The sequence below is a fragment of the Struthio camelus genome, chromosome 8 (genome assembly GCF_040807025.1).
Source record: "Struthio camelus isolate bStrCam1 chromosome 8, bStrCam1.hap1, whole genome shotgun sequence".
NCBI classification, from domain to species: Eukaryota; Metazoa; Chordata; class Aves; order Struthioniformes; family Struthionidae; genus Struthio; species Struthio camelus.
This window is the reverse complement of record NC_090949.1, coordinates 37,843,421-37,858,782: the sequence shown is the minus strand read 5'-3', so window position 1 is coordinate 37,858,782 and position 15,362 is coordinate 37,843,421. Positions and strand designations below refer to the sequence as shown.

The following is a 15,362-nucleotide window of genomic DNA, read 5'->3' as shown; positions in this document are numbered from 1 at the left end:
TCACCCACGTCCAGAGCTGCTTGCGGGACCAGGCAGGCGACGCTGCCTCCTCTTCCCGTCAAAACTCACTAGTGAACAAAGCTCGACCACTGCAGCCTGGACAAAGCTGGCTCGTTTCCCTTATTCTGGTACAATCTCCTTTTGCTCATCTTTTGCAGCTAAGGTCGTTCCACAGTCTGCATCTGAGGAGCCAGATGGCCAAAGTAATTATTGTCGGTGGAGGTTCCTGGCCGCAATAAATAGCAACATTGGAAGGTGCAGGGTGACAACAATGTCACCCTTCTGCACCCCATGGCCCTGTTAGAGCCCAACAGCGGCAACAATTAAGCTTCAAACTAAACACTCAGATGGTTGCAAAGCACTGTACGACTTAACTGAGAGTTAAACAGGTAGGAAAAGGCACAGGGGAAGGACTCCGGTAACCAATGCAAAGCCATGAAAAGGCACGGTCATGACTTACTGCTACCAGCCAGCGGGGGTCTGGGCACGCGGAAACCGTGGCCGTGGCCGGGCGCAGCGGCTCTGCCAGCACCAGCCGGCTGCTGCCGCGGGGGGGGGGGGGAGTATGAAAGCGCCAGAAATGCGAGACTTTCTCAGCCTGGTGCGGGAGGGGCCGCGGCCAGGCGGTACAAAGCCGGCGGAGCTACCAGCTGAATTTTCAAACCGGGAGCGCTCGGAGCCGGGAGCGCGGGGCGGCGCGGCGGGGGCGCGCAGGTGCCGGGGGCCGGGGCCGGGGCCGGGGCCGGGCCGGGGGCGGCGCCCACGCTCCGCCCGGCTGCGGCGCCGCCCCGCCGCGCAGCCATGGCACGGGGCCGCGGAGCCCCGCCGCGGCGCTAGCCCGGCAGCATGAGCCGCTGGCCGCCGTGCCAGGCCGGCCCCAACGGCACGGAGCCCGGCGCCCTGCGGCCGCGGGGCAACGGCACGGGCCGGGCGGCGGAGGGCTGCGGCGCCGTCTCCGTGGCCTTCCCGCTGACCATGATGATCACGGGTGTGGTGGGCAACGCGCTGGCCATGGGGCTGGTGTCCCGCAGCTACCACGCCAAGGAGAACCGGCGCAAGCGCTCCTTCCTGCTCTGCATCGGCTCCCTGGCCCTCACCGACCTGGTGGGGCAGCTGCTCACCAGCCCCATCGTCATCTCCGTCTACCTGTCCAACCGGGCCTGGGCCGCCGTGGACCCCTCGGGCCACCTCTGCACCTTCTTCGGCTTCAGCATGACCGTCTTCGGGCTCTGCCCGCTCTTCATCGCCAGCGCCATGGCCGTGGAGAGGGCCCTGGCCATCCGCGCGCCCCACTGGTATGCCAGCCACATGAAGACCCGGGTGACACGGCTGGTGCTGCTGGGCATCTGGCTGGCTGTGTTCGCCTTCGCCCTCCTGCCCGTGGCCGGCCTGGGGCGCTACACGCTGCAGTGGCCCGGCACCTGGTGCTTCATCAGCCCTGGGGACAACGAGTTCACCGGCAGCATCTTCTTCGCCTCCACCTTTGCGTTCCTGGGGCTCTCCTCCCTCTTTGTCACGGTGGCCTGTAACCTGGCGACCATCAAGGCCCTGGTGTCTCGCTGCCGGACCAAGGCCACAGCCTCTCACTCCAGCAAGCAGTGGGGGCGGATTGCCATGGAGACGCTGATCCAGCTCCTGGGCATCATGTGTGTCCTCTCCGCGTGCTGGTCACCGCTGCTGGTAGGTGCCTTTCTGTTTGCTGCAGGAACAGCCTCCCCAGGGGAAGCAGAGCAACCCAAGAGGTCCCAGCTGACAGACGGGGCTGCATGTGCAGTGGAGAGGGAGGTGCAGGGACTCGTGGGGAAAGCGGGAAGGACAGCATGACCATGAAGGACCTTGTAGGAGAGAAAGCAGGGAGATGGTGACTTGAGGGAGAAAGCCTTGGGGAGGACAGGCAGGGAAGACTGGTAGATGAGATGCTGGGAGAGGTTCATGAGCATCGCAGAAGTTTAGCGTACTTGGAAAAGTAAGACCAAGGAGCAGGAGCAAGAGGCGGGGGGGATGATCAGTAAGGGTCTTGTAAAGAGGGCAAAGGCAGAACATGAGGAGATTGTGGGTCTCAGAGAAAGACACTGAAGACGGCAGCGCCTGTGGCAAGGAGCCACAAGCAACAGGCAAATGACGGAGAGGTTTACGGGGAAGGTGGGAAGACCGGTGCCAGCAGTGGGCTCCGACGGCAGGACAAATCTGGGCTCCTGCTGCCCTCTGAAGCTCGATAGGGAGATTTTACTTACCTGCTAGTGCAAATAGGGTCTGGAGATGATGAAACAAGGGAAGCTATGACCTCCTTGCTCCTCATTTGGGGGAACCTGTGAAGAAGATTATCCAGACGTTACTGTGATGAAGCCCTGTGCTAATGGAGAGAGTCATTTAATACTTTTTATTTACTCCTGGTTTGTAGCAAACCCCTACTTTAATGCTTTATGAGAAAAGAATGTGACTTGTGACTTTGCAAGTAACTTCTGGTTTTCAGAAGGTAGTTCATTACATCTTATTTAGGGCAGTGGGGTGTGTGTGTGCTTGTTTGTTTTAAGACCCCTTGCATGCTTTGTTCTTCCTCACTTTTATGTCTCTCCCCTCCCCTTGTCAAACTGGGATAAATCCCTCCTCGTGATATAGGAGCAGAGGAGTATGAATCCAGGTCTCTCACTGCCATATGGGATGAGGGCACATCTAGGAGTCCTGTACACCAGGTAAAAAGGGCAGCTTATTCTGCTGTCAGAGGACAGTGTGATTTTTTGGACTCTTTGTACTTGGAGCCCTTAAGCAGCAAAGGGGTGTAGATGGCTATGATAACTATGAAATTACATGACAGGTATTTCATGGCCTGAGAAGAATTTTTCTTATGTACAGAGAACTTGAGCTCTTATGAATGGAGCTATAGTAAGAGGAACTGCATTCATTCTGCCGTCAGTCCTAGGTGTCTGGCTAACCTCTTCCGTTTTTGTGACACGTCTCCTTAGAAGTTATTCAGAGTCCTGCTGTCCCGCTGATGGGCGCAGTTAAGTCCCAAAGAAAAATCACTAAAATTGTTTACTTTCACAAAAGTTACTGCTGCATGCTTGCCCATAATTGAACAGATGAAAAAATTAGATGACAGTTGCTAGAATTCAGTCCAGTATATTTGCCTCTGGGTCATTGTTTTTGTTCTTTCTGTCCAGAAGCAGGTGCTGCTGTGTCCTTTGTAGCAGAGGCAGCAGGCAGCTGAGGCTGTTGCACAGTTTGGGTGTAAGCAACCTCGTAGCCTTGAGCAAAAATGTCTCGCGTCGGGTGTTCTTTCCTCCTCTTTCAAAACCTGAATACCCAGGAAAATCAGTGGCAGTGCAGTGAGTCCTCTCAGCGGTTTGCTTGCAGTGATATTTTTGCAGTTTCAAAAGTCAGAAGCCAAATTAATATAGTCTGCCCCCACTTCACTGAGTGGGTCTCGGGGCAATGGAGGGGAGGCTGCTGCAGAGTGGGGATGAGTTAAGGCAAGGTCTGCTTTAATCAGACATTGGTGCCATCAGAAAATATTCAGGGTGCTGGCAAGAGCCAGCTGAAATCCTTTTGACAGTCGGAGCACAAAGGCAAATGGGAGGCCAGCACTGCCCTCGCTGCAGGAGCCTGAGGCTTCCCGGCCAAAGGCAGGGGCAGTTGAACAGACGCTCCCTGGCAACCCTTTGCGTTCATGTGTGTGACTGCTGCCCGAGAGCTCTACCTCCGAGGGCATTTGTGAACAGTTTGCTTCCCTGTGCACCAGCAACGCTTCAGAGCCAGCAACACGTCCTGCAGAGACCTAGCTGGGTAAAACTTCTCTGTCTTGTGAGCAGTGCTCCCTCCAGACTTCACAGTCCCAAAATCAAGAGTCACAATTAGAGAAGAGTTTTTTATACACACATTTTAATATTTTTTATACAACTGCGCAGAATGTATTGGGAGGCCCAGACTGTGATGTCCCTTCTGGAAGAGTGAGCGTGGACTAATGCCGGTACAACGGGGATACTCTGCTCTAAGTGAAATTGAAACCAGGCCTAATATCTCCCATAGAGAGAGAAGCCTAAGTATAACCTCCCCTAGGTAGCGGAGTGTAAAGTGCAGTAAATCCAAGTGTATAAGAATTGTAAATGGTATTTAGTTCTGCAGATACACTTTCAGTTTGATCTACATACTTGTTATGAAAAATCATTAGATTACTTCTTAATTTACTTAAATATTGTGTGGAATGATCACACAATCGGAAGAATGCTATGGACCAAAAAAAAAAAAAAGATAATAAGCTTTAAGACTGTTCCATAAGAATTGCTGATGTTCAGGCAAAAGAAGATATTTTAGCATCTTTTTTTTTTTTTAATCAAAAAAGATCATTTAACTTGCAAAGACCAGGCCTAAAGAGACCTTTTCAGTGAAATTCAAGTTGTAGACCTCATTTAGCCAATAGATGCATCATTTAGCTGTTGAAGAAATCTAGTTTAAACAAGAATCTAGGGATCTTCGGAGGTGATTTTTGACTTAAAAAAACAGAAAGAAATCCGAATTTTGTAACTGAGAAATAATGGATTCTGATAACTGTTACTGTTAGATAAGCAATGCCTCTTTACACAAACAACAAAAATTTGTGTTTACAAAAAACACAAATAGTGGTTTTTAGGTTTCCTCTATTAATGGAAATGGCAAAATCAAATATGAGTTAAGAGAAAAGTGAAACTTCTGATAATAGAAAACTAGGCTGTACTCTACGTGCTTCAGAGAAGTGTTCCTCTTTTTTCTGATTTGTACTGTATTTGGTGGAAGAGAGGAACTGCATTTGTAATGCAGGTTATCAGCTCTCCTTTTGTGTGCAGTCAAGATCTTACTTGCATTCAGCAGAGAACTTAGAAAAACGTTCCACTTAACTAAGTTGTATTTCTTTATCGTAAGTGGTTTCCAGCTTGCATTAATTTTATTTATTTGGGGATATAACTATTGAACGTAGTTACTGAAATAAAGCAACGGCAGATTGAAGTCAGTCTGAGGTAAAAGAGAGCAAGCTGTTCCTTGTTTGCACAGAAACACAGGTGCAGCACAGACTGGAATTTTCATAATAATTCTTTTAGTAGCTCCAGACTACAAAATCCATTCGCTCACCAGCTAGTCTCAAGGGTATCTAAAGCAGAAATGCTTGTGTATTCTGCTGCTTTTCTTATTAAAAGACTTCTTCTCTTTAACCCTTCTGTCAGATGGAAATCAAATACATTCTTCTATACAGGTATTTTAATTAAAATATAGTATTTTGTAATATTTTTAGATGTGCAAAATATAGCTACGGGAAGCACCTTTATTTAAGATTAAAAGATAACGCTACCACTGAACTGCACGGAAAACAGATTGCTTTCTCTGTGATTCAGTACCTCTTTTCCTGCTAATGCTTCACTTCTGTCTGAGGCTGGAATAGCCACCTGTTTCAGATGGCTGAAGTTGCCCTAGTGTACTGATCATTTCATTTTGGCCATGCTGACAGGGAAAGCTTGGATTTTGCTGGACTGTGTTTTTCCAGATAAGGATTTTTACCAAGTGGTAAAAATCAGACTGTGTATTTGTTCTCCTTGGAAGCCTGTTAGACTTGACTGGGACTTGTCCTGCATCCCTGCATTATCATCTCCTGTAAACGTGTTCTTCTTATGAAAATCCTCATCCTTCTCTAGCAATTCTCCCACAATTGATTTCACTATTTTATGTTTCACAGAGGCGGAGAAGTGATTTGCTTGAGGTTGCTCTGCAGGTGAGCGTCCTGTGGGATGGAAAGGTGAGAGGGAACTGTGCACAGTTCTGCCAGATGTGCAGTACTGCAGGGCACAGAGCAGCATGAAGGTGATGCAGAACAGACTCTGAGAAGCTACTGTTATCAGGAAATATTATTTCTGTTACATCTGTGGTCCATGCACCCCCAGAGGCAGTGAACAGCCCTACTGCAAAGATAAGGTTCCTAATAAAGGTAGTCAGGTGCCATAGAAATGAGATCCTTTCCAGTTCACTATCAAGCCACAATGAGGGGGTGTCCCTTCAAGCTTGGCTAATGTGGATGCCAAACGCCCTTGAGTGGTCTAGTTGGCTGGACTTGTCTTGGCAGTAGTTCTATCAAAAAAAAAAAAATTTTCTACCCCCCCCACCCCCCCCAAAAAAAAAAAAAGAAATCCATGTCTTTCTGGGCACCTGGGGTTCTCTTTCAGGAGTCCACAAGCAGAGGCTGTAATAACACTTGGCTTGCTCAAACTGAAGGCTTTCATTCTGCCTCAGTTCCAGCAGAGTTGGTGAGAGTGAATCCTAAAATTTTAATGAGACAAAGTTACCATTTTTATTTTCAAATAAGGTGGTAGACAGGATTTTCCCTTGCAACAACTAACAATATCCTATCTTCTCCATCATGTCTTCTGCACAGTTCATTCACCAACCGTATAAATAGTGACAGTGACTATTTCATCAGGAGAACCCTCTGTACCTTCTACAGCTCTCTTTGCTGCCCGTACTTTTAAGCACCAGATTAGGACAAATGGGAGAGGAGAAGCAGTGTAAACAAATGGCTCTGATGATTACTAAATATATTACTCTATGCATTTTGAGCCAAATTTCTTTTTAGTAAAAATAGCGTAACTCCACTGACTTTATTCCACCTGATGTTGTGACTCTGGATCTTTTATAGTCCTTCTTTTAATTAATTTAGAAGACCAATACAGGCTGTAATAAACAACCTCTAAGGCTATCGCACTGAATTAAAATTTCCAGTAGAGCAATCGATGATCTGACAAATATTCCAGTAGAGGAATATGAGGCAATAAAGACAAAAATAAGCAGCAGTTGACTGCTTGAGAAATGTATTTTATTGGTCTAATATTTTTTGCAGTTCCATGGATTCACTAACAAAGGAACAAGACGGCAAGGGCTACCAAACCAGAGCTACTGCAGAGTTCACAAACAGAAGGGCTAGGGGAGCTGATCTGGAAGAAAGTAATCCGAATATGTGGAACGACAAATATTGTTTGGTTTCCATTTGCTGTAACATGGACCACAGGCATATTTACACAATAGTGCTACTATTTACAGTATGGCAACGCCTTATATCCCACTCAGGATGGGGGTGATGCTAGAATCTAGGTGGGTGCAGATGTTACAGACACACATAGACTAGGCTGTGAGTATGACAGTATCTTAAACATCTGGAAAGGGCGGAGGAGGAGGAGGAGGACGAGGAAGTGACTGAATCATGCAGTTGCATAGGTCTAGTGCACAACAAGCTGTTTTTGATGCAGTTTGGATCTGTATCTATCTAGTATTTTTTTTTAGTCTACCAATGGTTATGTCCCTTTATCTTCATTTCAAATTAAATATAGCAGATGGAATCCTCAACTGCTATTTTAAGGAAACAAAAAAAATTCTACTTCACTGTTTGAGTTGCCCTGCAAGTCTTTCCCTGGGTCAACGCATGGTTATTGATCTGGCACCCAGAAGATCCTTTGAATGGAAAAATCCTGCCCTATAGCCCCTGCTCCCTGGTTACTCTTCCTTGCGACTGTTCCTTTGACTGTCTCCGTTTCCAGGCATAGCAAGAATACAGATGCGGCACTGGGGGATGATGCTGCACTCTGAAGCTGGCATTCTGTGGAAAGACCTTGACTAGGATCACTTGGCTTGGATTGTGGCTGATACAGATTGTGCTGATTCTTTTGAAAGGCTGAAGTTAAGAAGCTGCATAGGGCTTTGAATAATGAATTATGAATACAGTTCCTCAGGCTGTTCCTTGCATTTTCAGGACTGGCTGCCAGTCTATTTAGTGTATGGTACCACTGACCTTTGCAAACACAGTAAATCAAATTGTACGTCAGAGCCATTGTGCATAAGCTACGCCTTGTCCTTGATATATATACACTGTGGACACAACAAAGTCTGTGGACATACTGCATCCCAATTCTGCAGGATTTTGAAACAGTAACTGCAACCAGTCAAGGTTTTCAAGTTATATTCGGAAAAGATTTGCAAGCAGAAAAAGGACCTGTGCAGGAAAACGCAGCATTCAATAGCCCTGTCCTAGAGCTTATATGCTATATTCTCTGTACTCCTACTCCTGGCTTCCCAGATGTCCAAGTCGGGTCACATTACCATTGTTTAGTTTATGGTTTGGACTAGGTAGCTAGCAACAAGGCCAGCTCTGAGTTAGCTGACGTCCATAATAAAGGAGGCACTCTCCTCACATCAGCTCTGTCTTTTTCCTTTCCCACCCTACTTTAAACCATCCAAGAGCTTCACTCTGTGTCACAGCCAGGTGTAAGAGCACAGGTATTTCCTCAGTACACAGCTGACAGCCACATCCCTTGGCAGCAAGTTCCATGCTAAATGTCTGCTCAGAAGACATTTATAAGCTCCTGGGAAAACACTTTGCAATACAAAACCTAGCGTAGTTATATCTGTAGAGAGGCAACTAAATGCCCTTAAAATGGTATTGTATGTAAAAACAGCTGCAGTTAATACAGAAAGCTCGGGAGAAACTTTAGACAGCAGACACCAACTAAACCATGGAAAAGCAAGTATGTCTTTGATACCTTTCAAAATGTGATTCATATTTCCCATAGTTATACATAAATTGGTGTATGAAAGCCTCACGACACCCAGAACTATCTCACTAGCTTTAAAAGACCAAAAAAAGGCTGCTCGCTATTTTTACCTGAGTAAACAGCAGCCTGCTAATAGACAGTGATCTTGTGGCTGGACAACAACATCCTGAGCTGAGGTCTCCTTCCATCGCAGGTTTTCAGTGCAACCTGTAGAAGTCAGTTCAACCCTTGGCGGTGTTTTACTTTTCTAGGCTGTAACATGAGAATAAAGGTGTCCCAGTTACATGAAGCTCATTTCATTGATACTCATAAAGCAAGTTAATATCTTAACTTAGAAAGTGACGAAGTATCAAGTACTGTTATTTTAGCTGATTGTATCGTTATAGTGCAGTCGTCAGTTGAGAAGTCCTTTAAAGACTGTAAGCCTTGTAGCAATCCGTAAGAAAAACAGATCCTCTCTGTTGCCTTCCCCGCTTCATAAAGCATACCAACAGCACAAATAGTCTCTGATATCTTGATATTTTTAAAACGAACAATAAAATCACTGACAGCTCTGTCTGCTGGTGCTGGAGTACAGCAGTTGGCACTTTGAAGTACAAGTGATAAAGTTATTCTAAAGTATGGATTTGGGGGGGGTGAAAGTATTACTCAATGCTGCCCGTTCTCTGGCTTTTCTGAATAAATTGCCTAAATTTCTGACTCCATTGCAACATGTTTGGCCTAGCCACCTATAAAGAAAAGCTGACCGCTTATTATGCTCTGATGTGTGCCAGCCATGTAACACTTACCCATGGCATAACCCCTGTCGCTCGGTGCTGCATAACTAGTATCGCATATGAAGATGCTGCCGCCTCTGCATGCAGTCAGTCCCCCAAATCCACCTGCATGTGCCCTTTGGCTCCCAGGCCAGAGCTCGCTGAGCTGTGTTGTGAAGTATGGGTGATATCAATTACGAACAATGCTACTTGTCGTGAAACACTGTTATAGGGTTATGATTGTACAGTGTAACTATCATCTCTCAGTCAAGCCAACTCGGCTGTTGTGGGAAATGAACTCCTGAATATATTACTCTAGTCACTGAGGGAGCTTAACTGAGGGGAAAAAAATCGGAGGAAATACAGGTCAGGTTAACACAAAATGCAGCCTGCAGCTTTTGACAAAACAAAAAGACGGAAATAAATTTTTATGTTGACTTAAAATGTGTTCTCAACCCTAGCCCAGAACACTTTTATTAGCCTTTCGTTCTTTTAATTTGTCTCAGTTCATAAACGGAATAGTCCACCTTAAAAACCAAAGCTTCTATAAACCAAAGCTTCTTAAAAACCAAAACATCTATCTATTTCAGTATTTAGATATTTTAGTATTTGAAATTCTTTTTTCTGACGTTTACTGTTCATAACGTAATTTTGAACAGCTCTACTTATTATGAGTTACCCAGCTATTCATTGCAATTATGATAATATAATGGTGACATGAGTACTTTCAAGTCAATTTTGCAAGGTCAGTAATTTCCCCTTCTAGCAAGTCCATCTTGAATCGCTACGATTTAGTACACAACCTTCTGCTGTGTCTCAATCAGAGAAGCAGCATGTTCTTTCTCATTTTAGCATGAGATCCATAAATCAATCTGACTGATAGATGGAAGGTAGCATTTTATCACTCTCATTTTACACATAGAGACAGAGCTGCTCTCTCAATCATAGTCATTGTGGTTTTTTACTTACATGCTGTGATCTTGGCTTGACTTGGATGCGGGAGGAAAAAAACCTCCAACAGAATTTTGTCTTCTGGGATATTTGCATATAGTGATACAGATACGGTTTCTTAAAATATATCATTTTTCCTCCTAACTTTCCTCAGATAACGATGTTGAAAATGATCTTCAGCCACACATCTTTTGAACACTGCAAAGGATTCTCCAATGCCACCCAAAGTTCAGAACTGCGGAAAGAATGCAATTTCTTCTTGACAGCTGTGCGCTTGGCCTCACTAAATCAGATACTGGATCCATGGGTTTATCTGCTACTGCGAAAGATCTTCCTCCAGAAGTTCTTTCAAGCAGCCAATGCTGTCTCCAAGTGCTCTAACAACGAATGGAAAGAGAGATCGATCACGTTGTCAGAGGAAATCAGACGGACAACAGTGTGACGGAACATTGATCAATCTATTTGCCTGAAAACTACTTTTGCCAACAAGTAGTTTTAAATCTTACTGTGAATTGGGGTATCTGTAGCATGTTAGTGTCTGCATAAATAGCTGAAAATGGTATTAATGAATGGACTTAAGAGTGCCAAATAATTATATATCCTATGTGCCAAAAATTCTCTCACATAGACAAAGGAATTGGTTCTGTTGCTAAATTCTGTTGTCATCGCAATTCATAACTGAGCTGCAGAACATTACTTTTTGTGTGCCTAAAATATATTTTGGAGGGATTTTTCTTGCATTAAGGGAGAAAAAATGATTTTCATATCAGGAGAGACTTGGAACATAGATTCAACAGTTAAATTACTAAAGAGACCTATTCCTGTCTATAAGCTTAATGCTAAGAGTATCTACTTCAGAGTCTTTCTTCCTCCTTTCTATTTTCTGGAGGTGTGGGAGGAGAAAGGGTCAAAAATACAAATATTAGGAAACTTCCTCTGGATTTCAGTGGCTTAAAACTGAAAAGGTTGCGTTGAAGCAATGATGGTATTGTTCTCTTTCAAGAGGTGAAGGTAAAATGAGTCTTACGACACACGGACTTGCCATGATAAATATTCTTTTTGTGTGAATACTAAAGTAAACTCATCTGCTGAGTAGGATGTAGCATTAGGATAAATAGCACAAATGAGAAATCTATGATTCTTTTTTTAAAATAGCAGCCTGTGAAATACTCAGGCATAACAAGAACTGCTGTTAGCAAAGCACACTATAAAACTACTTTGAGCAGATGGAAAGAGTGATAAAGAGGTTGTAAGAGACAGTAAATGTTCTTCTTCCTGTAAATTATTGGCAAAGGCTTGCAAAGCCGAAAATACTGCTTTCATATGAGTAGTTTTATTTGGAAATGCACATGCCCAGGAATAAAATGAGCAGCGAAAGATTCTTCGGTAATGCGGAGGCCACTCAAAAACTCATTACTAAAATACCCTACAAAGTGGCCAAAACACTACTTGAGAGCAACAGATCTCTTTCCTCTTCCCCCTCAAAAGATGGATTTGAGAGCTCTGGCAGCCTTGGGAATTTTTAAAATAAAGCAGACTAGGAGAATTGGGTAGCAGTATGTCCATTAGTCAGGAGTCATTACCTTTCTCCCAGGTAACTTTCAGGTTTGATTAAAAAAATGAGTTCTCATCCATGTGTATCATATCGGAAGTTTGTTTTTATACAAGTACTACATTTTCTTTCACGTTTCCTTTACCCTTTTATAGCCTCAAATATCTCCCATAAATTAGGTGCAAATACAATAAAATGCAATATGTTGTATAGTTTTTTATACCATATATTGTATGCCACATAATACCAAATTCAGGCACCTTAAAGGCAAATGCAATTCTGCATACGCTAGGAATTTCTTGCCTAGAATCTATATTTTTAATTCTCTTCCTTTTTTAATAAAAGTTTAACTACTCAAAAGAGATGGCTGCTCACTTTTCCGATTCTGCTCCTGAGTTGTCTAATTGCTTATCTTCATAACAGTCAAAGAAAAATAATTTGGCAGCAGAATCCACTGTCTGTAAATATCTAATTATACCTGGGAGTTTAGTGTGACCTAAAAGCTAATGTCTTTCTTTTAATTTAAGAGCCAGCCTAAAACCACAGTGAGGCACTTTGACATTTTGTAAGCTACTGCCTTTATTTTATAAATACTTATCCTCCTCCTCAATTTAAATGTAAAATAAATTGCTCTTTCAGTTATGGGTCATCTGAGTGAGGAAGCAGTGACTGAAGCCTGCCGTCGTCAGCGACAGGTAGGCTATGTCACCAGTGTCCCATGTCGCCGGTGTCCCGGTGGGGCACTGGGCTGCCGTGACTCAATTGCTCCATGTATCTGGGCCAGTTTATCATCAGCTGCTGAAGCATTTCTGCGCTCTGCCTCAGCATGAACTCTACTTCTCCTCCATCTGAACACAACATGTAATTCTGATCTTAAAATGCTGATGCAACAAAGAGCAAGGCTGGTTTCTACAGCGAAACCAGAAGTGCCGCATGCAGCCTGTGGCATTTGTGCCCCAGCAGCAAGGAGGTATCTGGCTGGCTGTGCCTTTGGGGCCGCGGGAGCTGCGCTGGGAGCCGCGCGCCCCGGCAACAGTTGCACCACGCGTGGGCAGGCGGTGAGCCTAACAGCTGCACCTGCCTGCCTGTGCACAGCACTGCGAGCCTTTACCTCATTTACTTGTGCGCACTTTGGGAAACACAATGAAATGTGTATTGTAAAATAAAAATTTTACTCATTCTCTTTGAAAAAGTGCCTTGCATGATTCGTACTTTTTTTTTTTTTCCCAGAATGTAAAAAGTCTGTTCTGTCCAAAGGATTAGTACTGTTCAATTTATGTACATTAGCTTTTTAAAACAAATAAATAAGCTGGTCACTTGTGAAGTATGTCAGAATGACCTTAATAATTACACTGAATCATTCTTTGTCAAGAAGTTTCTGAATAGCAGCACTTACCTAGGACATAGCTTACTCTGAGATCCTAACTGGGACAGTTAGGGAGTCTGGGAGAAAGGACTCCTTTTTTAATCAGCTCTTTACAGTGGCAATAGGAAAAGTCTATTTTTTTCCTGTAAGCAAACAATGAACTACGTGGTAACGAAAGAGCAGCTAAAACGTGTCATGCCTTACGTCAGCTGCTTAAGTGGATCCATTGTTCTGTTCTGGATTGAATGGACACAGGGTTGTTGTTACTGCTAAAGGTTGGGGATGATTTCGCTTTAGTTTGCTTAAAATAATTGTGTTCCTTCATGCCTTTTCATAGTAAAATAGGACACATTTTTTAAATATGGAGAAAAAGGCAATTCTGTCTGTCTTTGGGTGCAGTAATACGAAGACGATAACATTAAATACCAGAAAAATGGGAAGGAATGTCTGCTTTTAACTTGTTTACAGAAAAGGAGTTTAAGCACTATTTGCCAGCCATGACTGACATAACATGACATGGCTGGAAGAACGCACTTTCAAAAATGAATTCAAAGATCTTCAGCGTAAATGAAAGTTTTCATTTCCCATTTGTTTGTTTGAGTGGGAAGGTGTATTTTTGTTGCATATCTTTAAAGATATCTTCTATGTGATGTATTTAAATTTCACTATGGTAGTATTTCTAAGACTGGTTAATATGTTGTACTTCTGTCAAAGATTTTATGGAAACAGTAGTGTATGGAAAAATTATTTTGAGCTCATTGTTTGCCTTAAGACCTAGCCTGTTCTTGTAACGAATACATGTGTGTTGCATCAGTCAGAATAAAAGTTCAGCAGAATAACTGTCTCTAGTTCCTTGATTACTCCTTCCCGGAACGTAACTTTATAACAATTTCAAATAACCTGAAGTAGCCTTCAGTGAAAGTGTTACCTTCAGTGTCAGTTATGAACCAATTGCTGAGCTGACTTGGCTGGCACCTATGGGTAGAGGATCCTTTTTTGGAGAATTAGGATAGCCAGCATGCTCAGGTCCCTTCATTGAAATGCACACAGGACAAGCTGTTTACAGCAGGCTTCTGTTTACACAAAGGCGGCGTTCTTCGGGCTTCGTGTTACCTTCCTGAGCAGCTGACTGGAAACAAGGAATCCCTTCTCCTCTGTTAAGTATCCTGGTCTCCTCAATGCCAAGGGGAAGTTCCCCCATGAGGAGGAAAGCCCCAAGTTTTTCTTCTCCGCAGATTAGGAGAAAAGTAATTCAGCAGTTTTATTGTTGAATTTACCTGGTGGTGGCTTTTCCTGTATTTAAAGATTTTAATTCTTCCTTAATTTAACCCCATGATTTGTTCTGGGGTGTTACAACTGATACTTCTTGTGCCACATCTATATAATCTGGGATGTAAAGTAATTTGGGACATAGTGTGCTTAGCATTGTTGGATGTGAAGGCAGGGCACAGATAGATACCATAAAGTGCTCTTGTTTCTGAGCAGTGTTTAGGCACAATCATAGTTCTCATATGTTATTTTTCTCTATCAGGTCAATAAGCAAAGGCCTCTAGAGGTGTGAGGATGGAGCAGAGCTGGCTGGCTAAGAGGGAATGGCGTCCCAGAGGTCTGGGGCAGGAAGGTAGGCATGTGCAGAACTACCACATTCTGACTGCTGCTGCATCCAAAGCTTGCCAAAACACATCACACACTTGCCCACCTGTCCCTATAGCAGGATCCAGTATGTTACATGACCATTTTCTGGAACTACTTAGCACAGCATTATGAAGTTGGTTTTTTTTTAATTCCATGTTTTCACATTCATATTGGGTTGCATTCAGTTTTCTGAGAGCATCAGTGTTTGCCACTGTCAGTGAAGGAACTTTTGTTGAAGAAATTTTAAAACAAGAAGCAAAAGACAAGTACTAGCCATTCCCCAATGGTGGTGTTATCTCACTCCTACAGGAATTACAGACCCTAACACACAAGCAAAGCAGCTTGCTGGAGAGCAGATGGCAGGTCTGTTCACTACCTGTTGCACAGTCTAGTCCACACAGGTTTGAAATTTGTGTTGCTGTTGTGACAATAAAGAGGAATATCTCAAAAATCATTTGCCAAGCATTTCTAAGCACAGAGTTAATTACAAACCAACCAGAATTCCAAAATGCTTCTTGGCCTTTTACCCACAAAGGCATTTT

The 15,362-nt window shown here is 43.9% G+C and overlaps 1 protein-coding gene across 1 annotated transcript; it reads left to right on the top strand.

Moving 5' to 3' along the window:
• Nucleotides 1-829: 829 nt before the first annotated feature.
• Nucleotides 830-14,024, top strand: PTGER3 (prostaglandin E receptor 3). Its single transcript, XM_009689123.2, has 2 exons — nt 830-1,680; nt 10,422-14,024. The coding sequence occupies exons 1-2, from the start codon at nt 847-849 to the stop codon at nt 10,707-10,709; spliced, it is 1,122 nt and encodes a 373-aa protein (XP_009687418.2). The 5' UTR covers nt 830-846; the 3' UTR covers nt 10,710-14,024.
• Nucleotides 14,025-15,362: the final 1,338 nt, after the last annotated feature.